This window comes from Dasypus novemcinctus, chromosome 10 (assembly GCF_030445035.2).
Source record: "Dasypus novemcinctus isolate mDasNov1 chromosome 10, mDasNov1.1.hap2, whole genome shotgun sequence".
NCBI lineage: Eukaryota > Metazoa > Chordata > Mammalia > Cingulata > Dasypodidae > Dasypus > Dasypus novemcinctus.
The window spans coordinates 16274919-16294996 of record NC_080682.1 but is presented as its reverse complement, the minus strand read 5'-3'; the positions used below and the strand labels follow the sequence as shown (position 1 = coordinate 16294996).

General features: G+C 41.2%; 1 protein-coding gene and 1 pseudogene across 5 annotated transcripts in view; one reads left to right on the top strand and one right to left on the bottom strand.

Moving 5' to 3' along the window:
• STX3 (syntaxin 3) overlaps window positions 1-20078 on the top strand; it is a 71328-nt gene that overhangs the window by 10375 nt on the left and 40875 nt on the right. For all 5 annotated transcript variants that reach the window (XR_009187548.2, XM_058305390.2, XM_004477962.5 and 2 more), the window contains exons 2-3: window positions 3918-4001; window positions 16589-16688. Coding sequence is in view for 4 of the 5 variants with exons in the window: in XM_058305390.2 (XP_058161373.1) it covers window positions 3918-4001; window positions 16589-16688 (184 nt within the window). In the remaining variant the exon portion in view is untranslated. The remainder of the gene's footprint in view (window positions 1-3917; window positions 4002-16588; window positions 16689-20078) is intronic.
• Window positions 17122-19464, bottom strand: LOC139439739 (large ribosomal subunit protein uL11m pseudogene; annotated as a pseudogene).

Sequence of the window (20078 nt, the reverse complement as noted above, 5' to 3'; positions counted from 1 at the left end):
TTCCTTGATAAAGATGCTGAAGTTCTCTTCCTGGCTAAGCTCAGTCATGTGAGCTGACACTAAAGGGCTTCATGTGTTTTCTTTGCACTTCAGGGTCCCTGATACCACTTGGTCTGTAGGATCACCCACTGTGTCAGGAGCAATTGGGCCTTGCCTTGGGATCTAGTAGATCCCGCTCTGTGGAGAAGCCTGGTGGTAGCTTCAGTTTCTTCTAACCCAGGATATCATGTCCTGATGACCTCTTCCTTGAACTTTCTGATCCAGGATAAACTTTCTTGCTATTGTTGATATTATTTATATTTTTGCAAGTAGCAGGCCATAGTGGGAAAAATTCTGCATGGGGCGTTGAGACCCAGGAAACGTGGGTTCTACTCCTGGCCATGTCAGTAACTCATCATTTGTTCTTGGGCTTTGGCTTCCCATGATGATAGAATCTATGAGGCTGTGTTCACCTCTAAAATTCCTGTAACTTTTTTTCCCCCTGTCTCTCCTTTAAAGATACTTTGGTCCAGTTTAGAGCTATAGAGATGCTGACTGGGCTAGATCTTATGTAAGGTAACTTTACTGAGTTCTTAACTATGTGCTCTATGCTGCACAAGGAACTTTAAACTATTATCATACTTAATCCTCACAACAGCCCTGGTGGACACTATTATTCCTGTTTTGCAGATTAGAAAGTTCAAGCCCAGAGATGTTAACTCATTTGTTTAAGGCTCTGAGACTGGTGCAGGATGGCACCTGATAGAACCCTGGTAGCCTTGAGGTAGCAGAACTGATCTTACTCACTTAGTGTTTGATGTGTGAATGTTCTTTTCTGTGCAGAAGGAGGATTCACAGATCCACATCTTTATAGTGGGGGGATGAGAAAACTGATGGTTATTTAGGCACCTGGGTGGGCACGCTCTTGTGGTAGAGACTTGCCCTAGGCGATCTCTTCCAGACCTCCTGAGAGTCATAAGGTATGTCATGCCTTTGTCATTTTACAGGTGAAAAACTTAAAGCTCAGAGAGGTAAGGTGCTTGGTTGACTAAGAGTTGGTAGCAACAAGTTTCAGTCGTATGTTGTAGGTTGTCGAAAACTTCTCTGAATGCTTAACTATGTGATTATACCAAATACCATTGATTGTATACTTCAGATGAATTGTATGCTTTATTAATATGTAGCAATAAAATTGATTTGTAAAAAAACAAAAAAAAAACACCCTTCTCTTTCACTGAAGGTGGACAAGGCTGCCCTACTAGACCTGCTTTAAGCCAAGAGGTGGTCATCCTGGACATGGTGAATTCCTGTAAAAACTTCTGGCGGAGAGCTACGTGCCTGCCTCCCACGCTCCAGGGCACAGTGGTTCTCTGCCTCAGAAGCTTCCCTTAATCCACCTCACAATGGTAGCCTCTTCCTACTTCCACAGCACTTGTGCTTGTTTGAAGACTGCATTGGCACATTTGTGTGTCTGTGTGTGTGCAGGAGCCGTATGTGTGCACATATACACACATGGTGTCTCCCTTCAGTGTGGGCCTCGAGAAGACCTCTGAAGAGAGGAAACTCAGCAAGAGCTTGTTAACTTGCCTTCCTGGAGGAAGATTGGGTTCCTGTTTCCTAGTGTGGCTCACAGAGATTCTTTTAGGCAGGCTTTCAGATGATGCTGAGAGTCCTGAGTGTGTGGTGATACTTGATGTAGGGAACATTTTACCTCAAACTTCAGAACTGCTGGGTGCATCCAGTCTGCTGGTCTCTGTGGAAGCTAGATATTTATTCAGCTTAAAATTTATTACATTTCTATTATGTTCTAGTATATATTAAGTGCTCAGTATATATGTTAAATAAATAAATTACAAGTACAGTGCTCAGCTTTTTTTCCATATAATAAACTTTATTTTTAAAGACGCTTTAGATTATAGAAAAATTACATCAAAAGTATAAGAGATTCTCATATTCCCCACCCTCTTCCCAAACAGTGCTCAGTTTTAATTGAAGGTGACAAATGTCAATTCTTACTAAATGAATTAAAAAAAATATTAGGAGAGTGCTCAGCTCATTGAGAGGATACTGGGAAAAGTCTACAGAACCAGCTCTAAGCTCAGGGGTGGCTCAGGAAGGATGGGAACTAGGGCAGCTCTGGGAATCTCATAGGCACATCTGTTGGGTGCTGGCTTTGGTTACCTTGGCTCTGCACACTTCAGACTTCTTTCAAAATTCAAATTCCTTAGGGATCTTGGGTCATGATGGCTGTTCTCCCCAGAATCATGTGGAAAGGGTGAAGGGTAGTTCCCCAGAGAAAAGTGTTATGGGCAGACACACATCTCAGAGTGTCTATTAAAATAGATAAATGAAGCAATGCTGATCCTCCAGGAGTTTATAGTCAGTGGGATGATTAATAGTAGTCTATGATAGTTGCTATGAAATTTGCACAAGGTGCCCTGGGAGCTTAGGGAGGTTTTTGAGTTTTTGATTTTGAAGGTATATATAAGGGAAGGTACATTGAGGTTGTTTAACCTGAGTTTTAAAGGCTAAGTAAAATTTTGCCAGCTGGGCAAGATATTCCAGGAAGAAGCCCTCTGTGACAGGAAATGCAAGGAGTCCAAGTGCCTGGTCTGGAGGGTGTAGCCTAGAGGAAGAAACATGGCTGGGTCAGATCTTAAAAGGCCTGTATGCTTGGGGCATTTAATCCTAGCAGATTAGTTGCTGATTTAGTGGCAGAAGGACATTATCAGTTCTAAGGTTTAGGAAGATTATTGTGGAGACTGCCCTTAAATTCTATTCCTTTGAAAGTGGCTATTCAGCTTGGGATGCTAATTGTTCCAGATGAGGCTGAAGGTGAGATGCTAGGGGAGGCAGTCAAAAGAGACTCCCTAGCTGGCTAGAGAGCCCCGCATTTCCATGGGATTTTCCAGTAACTCCGTCTTCTGTTATGGATTAGGGGGATAGAAGGGGGTGAAGAACAGAGGCCACTGGTGGGTTTCATTGCTTGTGTAGTTCTCAGTGTTTGAGAGTGGCGTGTCTTGGGTTTAGGAGGCCATAGGCAACTGTAGATGTAGGCAGGTACACCCCACCACCCACTTTTTCCTCCAATAATCAGTTCTCCCTGTGTGTTTGGAGATTGGCTGTGTACAGTGCACCAGTATTCTGGGGAGAGCATTCAGGAAGATTGTAGGAACAGATTAGGCCTTTGATACTGGGAGGAAAGGGAAATGCTTCCCTTAGATAGCCATTTTGTGATTTTTGCAGAGGAAGTTCAATGAGACTGAGAAAGCTGGGGTCTCCAGGGGTTGCTGGGGGTTGTGGGGAGAACTTCCTCTTTCCTTATAAACATGAGCTCTCTAACAGTCAGCAGCACATAGTGCTGCTTCCTTTACAGTAGGTGGTTTCTGAAAACAGGAAAATCTTTGCTCCTACTGTGTGAGGGCGGGGGGGCTGGTACTTTGGAGAAATTATGACTAAAAGCTGTTCTAACATAGACCCCTAGAAGTGTGGGAAGGGTCATGCATTTGAACTGTTTGGAGAAGGGTTTAGGAACATGGGCTCCAGAGCCAAAAAATGGGTTAGAATCTGTCAAGTACTATACTAAAGTGTGTTTTATATTCATTATCTTGTTTATTCCTTAACCAATCCTATGTATTAGGTAGTGTTATTGTGGGCATCTTATAGATAAGGAAAGCTAGACATAATGAAGTGAGTAATATGCCTGTCCCTGACCCTCTCCAAAAAAAAAATCAGTAAGTGGAGGAGCTAGGATTAAATTCAGACAGTGTAGCACCAGAGTTTGATACATCATAGAGTTGTTGTGACTGTTAAAGGAGATGCAAATTGCTTAATATAGCTCCTGGTACTTAGTAAGCATTCAACAGTGTTAGCTATTCATTGCAACTATTATGAATAATGTAGTTATAATTCTCACCCTATTTTTTGGTCTCTTACAGAAGCAGCTGACACAGGATGACGATACTGATGAGGTCGAGATTGCTATTGACAACACGGCTTTCATGGATGAGTTCTTTTCTGAGGTAGGTGACCTTCCTGTGTCTTTTCTGAATTGTGCATAAGGAAATTTAGCTTTCTTAGTAAAGACCTTTCCAGGGTAGCAGAGGAAATTTAGTCTTTGGCTGGGAAATTTAGTCTTTGAACATATAATGTTCAAAGATATAAGTGGTAACAAATACAGAAAAAGGTGGAAGGATGGAGGGGTAGAAAAAAGTATATGTGTATACTATTTAAGTTATCAAACCATATATGATTTTTACATATTTAGTATGTTAAATTATAATCCATGGTAACCACAAAGAAAATAGATGAGAAATATATCCAGATAGTAAAGAGATGGCACTCAATATTTTATGGGACAAAAAATCAAATAAATATAAAGTAGGCATTAATGGAAGAATTGAGGGACACAGAAAGTATAAGACTTACAGAGGTTAAATAGCAAAAGGGCAGAAGAAAGTCTGGGGGGGATGGCTGGATCAAGAAGTAACCAAAGTGGTTAGGGCAACCATTCACCACATGGGAGGTCTGCAGTTCAAACCCCGGGCCTCCTTGACCCGTGTGGAGCTGGCCCATGCACAGTGCTGATGCCCGCAAGGAGTGCCCTGCCACACAGGGGTGCCCTCGCGTAGGGGAGCCCCACGCGCAAGGAGCACACCCCGTAAGGAGAGCCGCCCAGTGTGAAAGAAAGTACAGCCTGCCCAGGAATGGTGCCACACACACGGAGAGCTGACATAACAAGGTGACACAACAAAAAGAAACACAGATTCCCGTGCCGCTGACAACAACAGAAACAGACAAAGAAGAAGATGCAGCAAATAGACACAGAGAACAGACAACCAGGGTGGGGGGGTAGGGGAGAGAAATAAATAAAAATAAATAAATGTTTAAAAAAAAAAAAGAAGTAAGCAAGAGATTCTCTTTTTGATGCTTGCTTTAGAGGATTTGGATTTTCAGTCTCATTTAAAGAGCAGAAGATAAATTATATGTAATTTAAGAAATGCTTTTAACATCTTTTGCTACATGACTTTTTAATGATATCCTTCCTTGCATAATTTAAATACAGAATTAACCCCTGGTTCACAGATACCAGTAAAACCTTGCAGTTTTAGGTATGGATTGAGACAAATCGATGTTTTGTTCCCAGTTTTTTTTTTTGGCAAGGGAGTAAAGAGTTTATTAAGAAACAAGAAAATGAGATAAATACATGCTCTGAGACATGGACTGAGGGTGTGCTGCAGAATGAGATGCATGTCTGTTCCCCAAAATTTTTATAGTCGTTTGACTTAATTCTAGTGGTAGCTGAGAAGCCAAGAAACCACCAAGAAATTTTTTGAAGTTTATCAGGGGCAGAAATAGGCCAACCATGTCTATAGGTTCACATGTTCTTTGATCTTGAAGGTCCTTGTTGGGGTGGTATTTTAGATTATGGGTACTATTAATAGAAAGCTTGTGGAGGGAGTGGTATATCCTGGACAGAAACACAGGCTGTAGCTGCAGAGCCACATAAACTTGAGTTTGAATCTAAGTTGTGCTTCTTACCAGCTTTTGATTTTGAGCATGCTCTTTAATATGCTGAACCTTGGTTTTCTTATCTGTAAATTGGGATTGATAATATAATTTCCCCATAGAATTATTATGAGGATTAAATGAGATAATATTTGTATTTCATTCAGTGTGGCATCTGGTGGATATGCTTCTGAAAAAAAAAAGCTCAGGTCTCTGAAGTTTCTGACCTGTGCTATGGTTTAATCATTGAGGTTTTATTTTTTTATATACCTAAAAAAATTTTTTTTTAAAGATACTTAGATTACATCAATGTTACATAAAAAATATAGGGGATTCCCATATGCCCCACTCCCTCCTCCTCCTCCACATTAACCACATCCTTCATTAATGTGGTACATTTGTTAACAATTGATGAACACATATTGGAGCACGTCTACTAAGTGTGGATTATAGTTTACATTGTAATTTACACTCTCTCCCACATATTTTTTTAAGTTATGATAAGATATACAATGGCTTGTATCTGTCATTGCAATGTCATTCAGGACAATTTCAATGTCCCCAAATGCCCCTATATTATACCTATTTTTTCCCTCTCCCTCCCCTCAGACTCTCCAGTGGCCACTCTTTCTACACCAGTGATAAAAGTTCTTCCATTGCCAGAATAACTAAGTTTATAGTAGAATAACAGTAAGCCTACTCTAGTCCATTGTTCATTTCCCAATCCTGAGGCTTCTGGGATGGTGATGCCCACTCTGCTTCTAATTGAGAGGGGGCTTAGATCCCTTGGAGCAGATGGATGGAACTATCTTACTTGGAGTTACAGCTCTTTTCTGTTTCTTGGTGTGGTTGTTGTCTATCATCATCATTTTGTCATTTGTCCTGGGTGAATCCAATGAACTGGAGAGTAGGTGTTGCAACTCTGTTGAGATTCAGGACTCAACTGGCACATGGACAGCCCAAGGATGTAAGTCTCTTGGACATATACCTGCCAACTCTAGTACTAACTATAGGTTAAAATAGAAGGGGCAGAAGAGCCATGAGTAAGAAAATCACAACTGAGTCCAACTCTATCACACTGGGGAGCATAAATTACAAAGTAGGGCCCACTGCCAGAGTGCTAAACTCCTGAGTTGTCTGTCCTGTCTATAGTGTCTGGATGTCTCCAGAACCCCCAGGAGCCCCACTGTTTGAGGCAATATTACTGTGGCAGTCAATGAGATCCTGCTGAGATGTGCATAAATGTAACCTCTGGAATGACCTCCTAACTCACTTTGAAGTCTCTTAGCCATATAAACTCATTTGTTTTTACCCTTTCCCCTTTTGGTCAAGGTCTTTTCGAGCTGCATTGCTAGTTGGTGCTTGGTAGTAATCCCTTGGTGCTAGGGAGGCTTATCCCTGGTAGTCATGTCCTGGGGTGGGGTAGAGGTGGGGAGGAAGGTAACGCATTTTTATTCTGAGCGTGGCTTAGAGAAAGGCTACATTTGAGCAACAAGGAGGCTCTCACGAAGTAACTGTTAGGCAACCTAAAATACTATGCTATGTTTCAATTTCAAAAATAAAGCTCATAAGTTTAGTCATCAATAACAAAGGCCTATCAGTGGCCCATCCTTCACTAGCATTGAAGTTTTTTTTTCTTTAATTTCTCTGGAGAGGAGCATCATTTTCTTTTTGCAGGGAGAATGTGCTAGTTTCCTCTTTTCAAGATTGAACATGTGGAAAAGTATTCCTTTAGCTCTTTTCCAAATGGAGTGGAGTGGGACTTGATGGTTCATTCCCATCTCTCTGTTAGAGTAATAAACTGTTTTAAGAGCAGACTTGGACATGTGCTGACCAAATTGGGAAGTTGGCTGCAAAGGTTTGATAGCTCCTGCCCTCTTCACGGGTGGCTTAGACCTTTTGATTGAGGAGTCATATTGAGATCAAGCAACACTTGGATTTTGTGAGTCTAGTGTTATTTTAGTTGTGGGCTGGTAGAAGAAAAAATCTTTCTCTTCATGGGGGGTAGGGGAGGTGGGGACTTAGGGAGATGTTTGAAGTCATTGTCCTGTTTCCTTATAATGTTTTCTTGGACAACCAGAGGCATTAAAGATCTTCATCCCTAAGACAAGATTTTCTGATAACAGTACTACTGCTTCTTTTAAGCCAGTTAAGAGGATCCCTGGGAGACAGGATTCCTTCTGAGATGGTAAGATGGTGGACTTTGTCCTCTAAGACATGGGTGTGTGTCTATTCTCAACCACTTAACAGCATTACGATCTTGCTCAAGTTACTGTGTGAACTTTAATTTCCTCCTTTAGAAATTGAGAATGTTAGCACTTACATTCCAGGCTATTGTGAGGACCACTTCAAAGCATATATGTGGAAGCATAATCTAAGTAGAAAAGTGCTGGATGGATGATAGTCATTTTTGAAGAGGCCCTTTGGGGGCTTAGCAAGACTTCTAGAGTTGTTTCTTATTGCATTTTCTTTGTTAAATGCCTTACAGTCATTCAGAAGGTGAAAAAAGCCATACAAACAAACAAAAAACAAAACAAAAACCCAAACCTTATCATATTTAGGGTAGAAAAGGGGGCAGCATGGTGAGGGTATGGTCATTGGGATTAAATTCCAGATCTTAGCACTTATGGCTGTGTGATCTTGGGCACATTCCTTAACCTCTCCAAGTCTTAGTGGGTTTATCTGTGAAATGGGGAGAAAAATATTCATCCCACAGATTTACTGGGAATTAAGGAGCTTGAACTTAGAAAGTGCTTAGCACAGGGTTAGGTAAATGTTACTTTCCTTCTTTGTCATATGGTAGAGCTCAGAGAAGATAAAAGTTGAGGGGAGGGGTGAGGCAAGAGGGAGGATAAAATGGAAAGAGTGTGTGCCCGGTCTAGGGTCTCCCACAGACCTGGGTCTAAATCTCAGTTCTCCCCTATCCAGTGGTATAACTTTGGAAAAGTTGACTTTCCTCTAGAACATGAAGAGTGATATTACCTACTGTTTTTTTTTTTTTTTTTAAATATAAAATGAGAAAATATGTGGATACACTTGGCACAGTGCCTAGTATATAGTAAATATGTCTTCAGTAAAATTTTAGTTCTCATCACCATTCTGTCCTTCAATATATTTGTGAATAAGTAGACCATAAAATTTATCTGTAATCTTTATTTTATCTGTACTCTTGAAAGTGTGATAAAGTACATTCCAGATAATGGGGATTTGGGGAAATCAGAGGGTTTCCCTCTCCATGTGGCTGAGGAACATGAGCAGGACATAGCTAAATAGATCTCTTGGGGAGGTACTCGTGAAAAAACTTGCTTTATGGAGTGGGTCTAGCAGGCTACCCCTGGTTATTTGCAGAAGACTGATAGCATGAATTACAGCTTGATCAGAGAGGTGTCTGCACCTGACTCTTGCTCTGCAAGGTACAGACAGTCACAGGACCAGGGTGGTTTCAAAATGTACTTTGCCCTATAAAACTCAAACACTTCTTGGGCTTTTCAATTGTTAGAGAAAAGAGTTGGTCTTTGGGTTTTCAGGCTACCTTGGCTGATTAAACCAGAGCCTGGTAAATGATAAACCCCAGATTTTTGTATAATTTGCTGTTGCCTACATTTTTCTGTGTCTGTTTGCTCAGTAGGCAGAGGAAGCAAAGTTTTAGAGGAAATGGAACCACCATAGGAGGCAGAAACATCAGAGGTGTGTTGTTCTATATCCATCCATCCATGCATCCATCCATCCATCCAAAGTATATGAGTGCTTACTGTCTTCCAGACGTGTCAGGTGCTGGGAATACAACCTTCTCTGTGAGAGGGTCCTACACTTTGGTGTCTCCTTATCTGGTGAGGGTGTCAGAACTTTTAAAAAGTTATTATGATAATAGAATTGTACACAAGGTGCTGTGGGAGCATGGAAGATTAAATTCTGCTTGGAGGGAGGAAGAAGGGAAGGTGAGGGAAGGCTTCAGTGGTTCCTAACTAGATGTGCTTATCCAAATCACCCGAGGAACCTTTTGCACATACACATGCCTTATTTGGAGAGACCGGGATGGCTCAAGATTTTGGAGTTTTAGAAAGCTCTCCAGATGATTCTGTTGCCTGCCACAGTTATGAACCACTGCAAAGTGATGGGGAACCTTTCTGGGTTTTAAAAAATTAATTGATGGGATCAGAAAGTGTTTTAGAAAAATCACCCTGACAGCAGTTTGCAGGGATGGAGGCAGGTGGGCAAGGTCAGAAGAGAGACCAGCCAAGTTGGCTGATGCCACAGTTCATGAGAAAAAGGATGAGAGCTTTGACCTGTATCTGTAATCCTGAGCTGAGCATGACTCATCATTCAGGTATGCATTTTGATCAACTGTGGCTTAAGTAACTAAAGGTAGGTAATTATTTCACATATAAAGAAGTCTGGAGTTAGGGATGGTGCAGTGCATCAGAGCTGTTGGGGTCAGCATCTGTGTGATCCTCTTGGCTTTTCACTTAAAACTGAAAGAGTCTGTTCCATTTATCTGTTGCTGTATAATTATCACCCCAATACTTAGTGGTGTAAAACAACCACCATTTTATTATGCTGACAGGGCATAGTTGGGGTGGATTATTACTGCTCCACTATTTCTGGGGCCTCAGTTGGAAAGACTTGAGCAGCTGGAAGTTGGAATCTGATGGAGACTTCTTTACTCAAATGTCTGGTGCCTGGGTTGATGCGACTCAAAAGGAAAAATCAGCAGAGACTGTCAATGGGAGCACCTGCATGTGGCCTTGCAGCTTAGGCTTTCCACAGCCTGGCAGACTCATGGTAGTTGGGCTTGTTACATGGAGGCTCAGGGCCCCAGGAGAAAGCATCCCAGCTACAAAAGTCATACGACACATCAAGTCTACCTTACTTTTGTGGAAACACAAAAAAGTGGAAACACAAAGTGGAAATCCCCCGGATTTAAAAAAGTAGGACATAGACCTCACCTCTTAGTGGGAGGGGCATTAAATAATTTGCAGCTATATTTTAAAACCATTATAGAGTCCCAGCTTGGGCATCCTCTCATACCAGTCTTGCAAGCAATAAGAAAGGAGGCAGGAAAAAAATAACCCCGAAGTCCTTGTATCAGGGAGGAAAACTTCCCAGATTCTCCAAGCTGATTTCCCCCTAAGGCTCATTGGCCAGGCTTGGATCACCTGGTCATGGCCACCCTTAGCTCAAAGGGAGTCTGAGAAAGTGAGTATTTTATAAAGGAATAGAGTTTCTAGGATTGCCATAGAACCAGTCATGATTCATTTTTTGGGAACATTGCTGTCTAAACAAAATCAGAATTCTGTTAACAAGAAAGAAAGAGAAGGGGCACAGGGAATGGCTATTTGGTGGGTCAAGTAAAAGTGTTTGTCAGATGGCTGGGAGAGATCCAAAAAAGGCATCTGTGATGAAATAAGTTTGAGCAATGCTTCATATTCTTTACCTGTCTTGGAGATTTAAAACGCATGTTAATGGGAAGTGGATTTGGCTCAATGGACAGTCTGCCTACCACACGGGAGGTCCAGGGTTCAAACCCAGGGCCCCCTGACCCATGTTGTGAGCTGGCTCACTCGCAGTGCTGATGTGCACAAAGAATGCCCTGCCACGCAGGGGTGTCCCCCACGTAGGGGAGCCCCATGCGCAAGGAGTGTGCCCTTTAAGGAGAGCCACCCTGTGCGAACAAAGCACAGCCTGCCCAGGAGTGGCGCAGCAAAATGACACAACAAAAAGAGACACAGATTCCTGGTGCCACTGACAAGAATCCAAGCGGACACAGAGGAACACACAGCGAATGGACACAGAGAGCAGACAGCCGGATGCGGGGAGAGAAATAAATAAAAAATAAATCTTAAAAAAAATAAAATGCATGTTAATTTATCAAAGGTTCTTAGAAGTCCTGAAATAAAGAAACTTGCCCAACTCACCTATCCCAGCATTTATTTTTTCACAGAATTCTTTCTGGCATGTATAACTTCTATAAACAAGGATGAATGAAAACTTTGGAAATGCCACAGTTTTCTTTTTTTGGTGTGCTTAAAAAAAAATCCATGAATCTATCTTGCATGGTGTATGACATATGCTTGTCTTCTGAAGTTACTTCATTCCTTCACTCAGTAAGCTTTTACTGAGTGACCACTATATGCTCAGCACAATGATGGCTGTCAAGTAGTCTAAGAAGAACAAGGCAATGTTCCAGCCCTTAAGGAGCTCTGAGTTGTGACTGGAAGAGGTGAGAGTGGATGGAGCATGGGCAAAGTACTGCAGAACCTTGGAGGGTGGAGCCATTACCTGGCTGGAAGGACTGGGGAGGTAAACAGTCTTGAAAGCATAGGGATTTGTTAGGTAGGCTTGAGTTTTTTATTTTTTTAGGAGGTACCCAGGACCTGACACATGGGAAGTAGGTACTTAACCACTGAGCTACTTTCACTCCCCTAGGCTTGAGTTTTGTTTAAACCAGCAACCTCAAAATAAATGTAACTCAGAGATCTAGACATCAAATCAAATCTAACAGATTAGATATATATTTTTTATTCTTTTCTTTTAGTGGCACATTTGGATGATAGGGACCTAACTAGTCCAACTGGCTGATTCTGCATTTCTGGGCTTTCTCAGTATAGAAGGCAGGAATCCAGTTGTTTTCCTGTTCGCTCTCACGTCCATTCACTGCGTTTCTCAGGTGCCCTTGCCAAACTGGCTTTTGGTATATTTGAACAAGAGGAGACACTGGCAGAAGGCTCAAGGAAGAAGGAAGAGGCATGGTTTTCTTCCTCTCTTTCCTCTCAGTATAACTCTGAGGTCATTCTTTTTCTTTCCCCCATTCATAAAAGGAGAGTTGAAATACTAGTTCCATTCTTGATAAAACTCTTTAATGACTTGCCTTCTGTTGCTTGGTTGACTGTGGTAACTTCTCCCTCCCCTTCTCATCAATGTTTGGATTTTCAAAGCAAGGAAACTCTGATATGAGGACTGTTTTGTATTGTGTTATTTTGGAGGAAAGTAAAGGTGTATGCATTATAAAAAGAAGTCATTTAGTTGACCCTTAGCAGCCCATTACTTTTGTCGCTGTAGAGGGGCGGCACATGCATTTTCAATAAATAAATATGCAGGAATTAATGCCTAACTAGAGGTACAAGATAAATGGGAGTTTAGGGAAGGCAGAAACAAATTCCTAGGCAGAATGGATAAAGTTTTTTGCTTAGCCTTCAACTCTATCCCATGGCAATCTTTCAGTTCTCCAAAGTGGTATTTTCTCAGCTTTCTATTTTCTAATTAGATTTTACTGGCTGATTAGGTCCAGAGGAAAGAGGCCATACCTTGAAAATAACTCCATTTTTAGTTAGATGATAGTAATTAGTTTAATTTGGTAATTATAATTGGTTCCATGAGGCAGACACCCAATGTGAAGAGTGGTTGACTTGCTCTCTCCTTCCTTGATTTTCTTGGGTGGCTACTGATGACATCATAGAGTTTGGTTAAAGTTAGGATTGTTGTTAATGTTAGTATAGGACCTGGCATATAATAAGTGAGCAGGAATTGTTGGCTATTTTTGTTTTACTCATTATCATCTCCTAACCTTTATTGAGCATGTATTTTGTGTTAAGCTTTTGATACATATTATCACATTTAATCCTCACAAAAACTCAGTGTAGTGGGAATTACGATATTAGCCATTTCTCAGATGAGAGAATTTGGGCTCAGAGAGGGTAAGTGGCTTGTTCAATGTCATAAAGCTACTAAGAGGTAGAGCTGAAATTTGACCGTTGTCTACGTCTAAGCTTATTTTCTTAAATCCTGTACTATTTGGTTTCTCATATTACTGACAAATCACTTATGGACTGATACATGGGTAGATGGATGTATAGGTAGAATGATACAGCAAATGTGGCAAAATGTAAAGTTGGTGAATCTGAGTATCTGATTGGGGGGTGTATTGGAATTCTATGTTTGGGTTTTATATTATTTTTGCAACTTACTTGTAAGTTTGAAATTATTTCAAAATAAAAAGTAAAAAATATTTAAAAAGTAATGTATTTATTGTGACTCTAGGAATGGAAGAAGTAATATCATTGATGTGGAGACAGTGGCCATGGGAGTTGCTGGGGGCAGGAAGAGGGAAAAAGAAGCGTGATAGTGGGACATTTTCAGGACTTGGAGCTGAATGATATTTCAGGGACAGAGACAAGACATTGTATATCCTGCCATAACCCACTGCATACTGGGAGAGAGTGTAAACTACAACATAAACTATGATCCATGCTGTGTAGCAGTGCTCCAAAATGTACTCATCAAATGCAGTGAATGTACCACACTAATGAAAGAAGTTGTTGATGTGGGAGGAGTGGGGTTTATGGGGAGTGGGGTATATGGGAACCTCTTATATTTTTTCAATGTAACATTTTGTGTGATCTATGTATCTTTTTAAAAAAAAAGATGATAAAAATAATAAAATTTTAAAAAAGTAATGTACAATAAGAAGGCATTGGGGATGTATTAGCTGCAAGATTAGTATGGTGTTTCTTGAACACTCATGTAAAGAGCTCTCTATGGAGAGCTGTGATTAGAGAACAAAGAAATAAGGTACATGAACTCTGAAGGTGCCTGAACTAGTCTCACAAAACAGTGAGCTGACCATGCACATTAACATTAATGTAGGCTGAATAACATAGGGGAATCTGCCATAGGTGATTCTGCATCTTTACCTGGCTCAGGGGACAGTGTTTGGCATCTAGCAGATGCCTGAATTCAAACCTTGGTTTTGTCTCTTTCTGCAGTGTGACCTTGAGTAAGTTCCTTTACCTCTTTGAGCCTCAGTTGTCTCAGGTATAAGTTGGATAGAGGGATGGCAACTTCACAGAGTATTGTGAACAGTCTGGTACTGTTTCTGATATGCTAAATCAATTTTACTTCTTAATTATATTATTGTGCGTAGTATCGGTACACTTAAAATAACAAACACCAAACAAATGCTGGGACAAATAACTGTTGAATTTTTTGATTCAGCACATGTAGATTTCTTACTGAGTTCCCTCCAGCCATGATTCTTTGGTTATATTGCAAATGTACAAAAGGAAATTGCATATAGCTTCCACCATGAAATACCTAGAAGTCACCTTTGGGGAAAAAACATCACTTCTGAGAAAAACCAAAGGCATGCTGTCCAAAGAAGAAAGCTCTGTGATTGGCCAGTTGCCCATCCTGAAGTCCTAATGATGAAAGAGCATCAGTGATTATTTGTTGAAGTAACTTGATATATTCCTTAAAGTCAATCAATGTTAATGGTGATGTTGCTTAGCACAGAGGACAAAGAGCAGCTATGATGGGTGTCGGTGGGAATGGGGTAGACACGCCCCTAAACCTGGGAAGGCCAGCATGCAGGTTGAGGATGGAATATCCATGCCCCAGCTCTCCAGCCCATAGGGCCAGATGGGCCATCTGCTAGCCATTCTCTAAATGCCAGGAGTGAGGTCCAGCTATCTCATCCTAGCAACTTCCTGACGCCTATCTTTCTACATTGACCAACCTTTGGGTCAGGATATTCTTCAGTTTATGAAATATATCAGAAGAGATTTTCTAAGACATCCAATCCATCGAACATGCAACATCTAAGGCCTAATAGTTTGTTAAAATGTGTTCCTGTGGATTTCTGCAAGGACTAAAAAAGATGACTTATGAAGGTTGTTTTGAAAACTGTTAAATATTTCATGAATTCCTGGATGTAATATCTCTATGTGTATTTATACTCTGATGATAGTAGTACACTGAAATTTTGTTCTCTATCTTGAAGCAAGTGATTCTACTCTCAAACTATGACACATCAAAGCCAATATATATATGTATTTGTAATACTGAATTTTTATTGAAGTAAAGCATACTAAATCAAACCAATTACAAAGATACATGTGTCATACCAAGAAAACATTTTCAGTTATGCTGACTGATTTTTCAGCAAAATGCTTCCAATTTTTCAAAGACAGTTTTTAATGCCATGGGGAAAATGCTCACAATGTTCAAGTAAAGCCAATATATTTTTATTGGGGAAGGTCCCCTGCTCCAGTGGCATAACTACTGATTTGAAGGGTAGAAGATTTCAAGTTTTATTTCTATTGCTTTCTATGCAATTTGGAGAGCATTGCTCAGATTTTTAAAAGCAGGAAAATTATTTAAAACAGTTAAAAACAGGGATGTTGGAAACTGGATATACATTGAGTTGTATTTTCATTGCATCACAGATGTTAACATCCTACATATAGCATTTTACCATATTTCTATTTAATTATTCCAGTGTTGATGTGCTCCCCTTATTTTGGAAGTGAGGCAGATAGACACTGCTTGTGCGTTAGAACCCTGCCAAAGTACTAGGAGAGGCTGGTGCTTTTGAAGAAGGTGTTGAGGAATTGTTCTATACTTAATCCTTATGCAGCAATGTCTTGTGATGGTATCCTATGTTGGAATAAAGTGCTGCTGGAAATACTTGATGATATACACCTTGTTCAATCAGGAACCTTAGGAATGTGCAGAAACCAGTCCATAGCTCTGAGCTTCTGGGTAATGAGTTTTCTTAGGGTGTCAGCTAGTAAGTGAAACACAGGCTTAGTCTCTCTCTCTCTCTTTTTCTTTCTCTGTTTCTGTTGCTTTTTTCTCTCATTCTTATCTCTTTGGTTTTTACTCTCTAGATTTGTTCTCTCCCTTTTACTTCTTTCTTCTTTTCCTTCCCTTTTTCCCCTTCCATCCCCCACTCTCTTCTGTTCTCACTCTGGGCCTGGGTAGGGTTAAAGGATCTGTCTGATAAGGTGACCCAACCCTTCCTTGTGATTATCCTTCATGAATTTCCCTAGATCTTGACTGGCCTGAACACTCCCATCCAAGGTTGATGGATGTATTCTTCTCAGAGAGAAATAAGTATGGATTTTAGTGACTGCTCTGTTTGAGATTAGTTTATCTGACCATGGAAGGGGCCCTTACTGGGCAGCACAAGTGTTTTAGTCATTGTCCTTTTCTGCCAACCCAGAAGGTGGGTAGTTTTCATCAGGAAGCTCTGCTAAGTGTTTTTCACAGTCATGAACATATTCTTCCTCTTTGATGACAAAGATTATTCCCTTTCTGATTGTAGATTGAAGAAACTCGGCTCAACATTGATAAGATCTCAGAGCATGTGGAGGAGGCTAAGAAACTGTTCAGCATCATTCTCTCTGCACCAATTCCAGAGCCAAGTGAGTGTTTGCTCAGAGCTTAGTCACCCAATGATGACCCTTTGCACTGGGCTGAGTCAGTTATTTCCCTCCCCTCTATGAACAGCAAGGGAGTGTGCATATTATACTATACGTATGTACCCACCATATCACCTTCCTCTCTTCGTTACTTTATCTGAGCTCACACTACCCAGCATTTAAGTTAGCTCTTTTCTTCATGGTTTTATTTGAACCATTTCGCCAAACTTCCCTACTTCCTAGCTAGTCGCTCTCAGGACTTCCAGTGACTCTTGCTGCTTTTCACATATCCCCATGCTCTATCCTACCACTGTGTCTTTGCTTGTGCATTTTCCTCTGTTGAAATGCTTTTCCCATCTGCCTTTCCAAATCCTGCCCATCCTTCAAGAACCAGATGAATTATTTTTTCTCCCCAATGGAGAAAATGTTCCAGTGGTTCAGGTTTACAGCAATCCCTCTGATCCCCCAACTCTTTTTTTTTTTTTTTCACTCATTTCTTGTTTTTTATTTTTTATTTAATTCATTTTTTAAAAAAATATTACATTCAAAAACATGAGGTCCCATTCACAGCAACACTCTCTTCCGTCATCATGACACATCCATTGCACCTGGTAAGTACATCTCTGGGCATCGCTGTACCCCATAGTCAATGGTCCACATCATAGCCCACACTCTCCCACGTTCCATCCAGTGGGCCCTGGGGGGATCTACAATGTCCCATAGTTGTCCGTGAAGCACCAACCAGAACAATTCCAAGTCCCGAAAATGCCTCCCCATCTCATCTCTTCCTCCCATTCCCCGCACCCATCAGCCACCATGGCCACCCTTCCCACACCAATGCCACATTTTCTCTGTGGACATTGGCTTGGTTGTGTCCATTGCATCCCCCAACTCTTGAGTGTTATCACTTCCAAGGCAAAATCCCCCCTCCCCCCTAATTGTTCCATATTTGTAGAATTGGGCTTAGAGCTATATTTTAGGTTCCTCAAGGACTGAGAGCAAGCCTGATCCTATCATTATGCTCTTTAAAATTTTCAATTATGACCTGAAGAGCAAAGCTGAAACATTTTAGTGGAGCACAGAGGAATTGTGTGGCCACATTCCTGCTTTCCACTCTACCCTTTTCTCCTACCATCTTCCCCTTTGTTTGCTATAATTTAGCCAGACTAAACTCTGGTTCTCCCCTAAATGCTTCTTGTCGCCTCATGTCTTTTACATATTATTTCTTCTTTCTGAGACTCACATTCTTAGTCTTCTTCTCTACCTGGTTAAGTCGTCATCATTTTTCAAAACTCAGCCCTACTATCATCTATTTTCAGAAGCCTTTCCTGATCCCTTCAGGCTGCATAACCATCTTGTCCTCCTTAACCAGAACCCATACCTTACTCTACATTGCATATTTGAACTGTTGATTTATTTTTCCCTTGTCTTCCACTAGACTAAATATTAAATTAAATTAATTTATTTATTTTTGGTGATAAAGGACTTTATTAGGGTTGATCCCTTCTACATCCATATGTGCAAAAATATATAATTTAAAAGCCCTGGGGTGTAGGGGGTAGAGGTCACCACTTGGCTACTTCTGCCTGGGCTGCCACATCTTCCGCTTTCTGAGCAGCCAGAAATATGGCTCACTCCTTCTGGAAAGCTGCCAGCTCCTCCGAACTGAGGTCCTTGACCATATGAATGCCCAGAGAATGGGCAGAGCTGATGATGGAGCGGACAACAGAGGACAAGGGCATGTCCTGCAGGCCAAAGGCATCATCCTGAACTTTGATGTGGGCAATCTCATACACACGTTTCAGGGTCACCAGGCCTGCCACCTCATTCCCTGTCTGCTGGGCCCCTTTCTAATTCCAGCAGCTGCCTTCAGAAGTAGGAAACAGTGGGTTGTCCAAACTTGATTTCAAATGTCCTGTCAGGCTTCACAAAAATCTTAGTAGGCAAAGGAATGCCTTCTATGATGTCCTTTGTTTCTCATTGAATTCCTTGCAGAATTGGCTGATGGAAATGCCTTGCTGACTGAGACCGGGCCCTACTGGGGGCCTAGGCATGGCCTCGCCTGTCAGTATGATGGTCCGGATCATACCTCCAGCCTTGGGCTTTTTGAGGGCCCGAGTGGTTGGGTTAGTTTTGACATGAATTGGGGCTTGGGGACTCAGTTCACAGTAGACTAAGTATTTTAAAGGCAGGATCTTTGTCTTCTCTGTGACTCCTTAGTTTCTAGCTCAGTGCCAAGCTTATAGTAGGTACCTAAGGATAGTTTCTGAATGAATGGCCATACATTTTGTTCCATACAGCAGAGCACTGAGCAAATAGTAGATGTATTATAAATATATGCTTGGTTCTAGGTTGATAAGCCTTGGTTGAAATCTCTTTTCCCCAAAAGTCCCACTGAACCCTCTCCTACTTTTTCACCTAGAGCCTTTGTGACAAACAAGTTCATTTCTTCTAAAAGCAAAGTCCTCAAAACTGTGTGCTGGAGAACTACTTGGGAAGTCTTATTAAAAAGGCAGATACTAGGGCTCCAACCCTGGGGTGTTTTTATTCTTTAGGTCTTGGATGATGTATTAGTCAGCCAAAGGGGTGCTGATGCAAAGTACCAGAAATATGTTGGCTTTTATAAAGGGTATTTTTGGTGATAGAACTTACAGTCACAAGGCCCTAAAGAGTCCAACTCAAGGTTCCATAAAGGGTGCTTTCTCACCCAAATTCATTGGCCACGTGATGAAGGAAGATGGCGGGTGATGTCTATGAGGGTCCAGCCTTCCTTCTTCATCTTAAGGCTCTGTGGTACCAGTTCCTTCCAATCCCAACTGTAGGCTGGCATAAAGCTCGTCTCACTCCCTGGGGCTCATTTCTTTCTGGGCTCACCTGCTCTGTTCTCACAAGGTCAGCTGTAGATTATCAGGCTCATTTCTCTTCCTGGGGCTGCAGGATCCTCTGTGTATCTACTTCTGTGTGAGAGTCTATTTTATCAGCCCACTGAGGGGGTGGGGACTTACACTACTATAAGTCAGTAGACTTAGAGCCTACAGACATGGTTGAATCAAAGCCCTAATCTTAACATAATTTAATCAAAGACATCTCAGCTGAATTTAATACAGCCAAAGGGTATCACGCTCAGATAAACAGACCAGTTTGAAAACATAATTGAATATCTTTTTTGGAATTCATAAATAATATCAAACTGCCACAGACGAGGTGCTTGGAGAATGCCTTTTAAAAATCAGCTCCCCATGTGGTTCTAATGGCTAATATCTGGGGAATACACCTGGGGAATTACTGCTTTAGAGTATGGGTGCTTGAGAAAGCTTCTGCCTCCTCTGCTAGTTTTTGTGGCTCACATAGCAGTTAGTCCTTTCTTTTCTGAGTCTACCTGCTTTTGTTTAC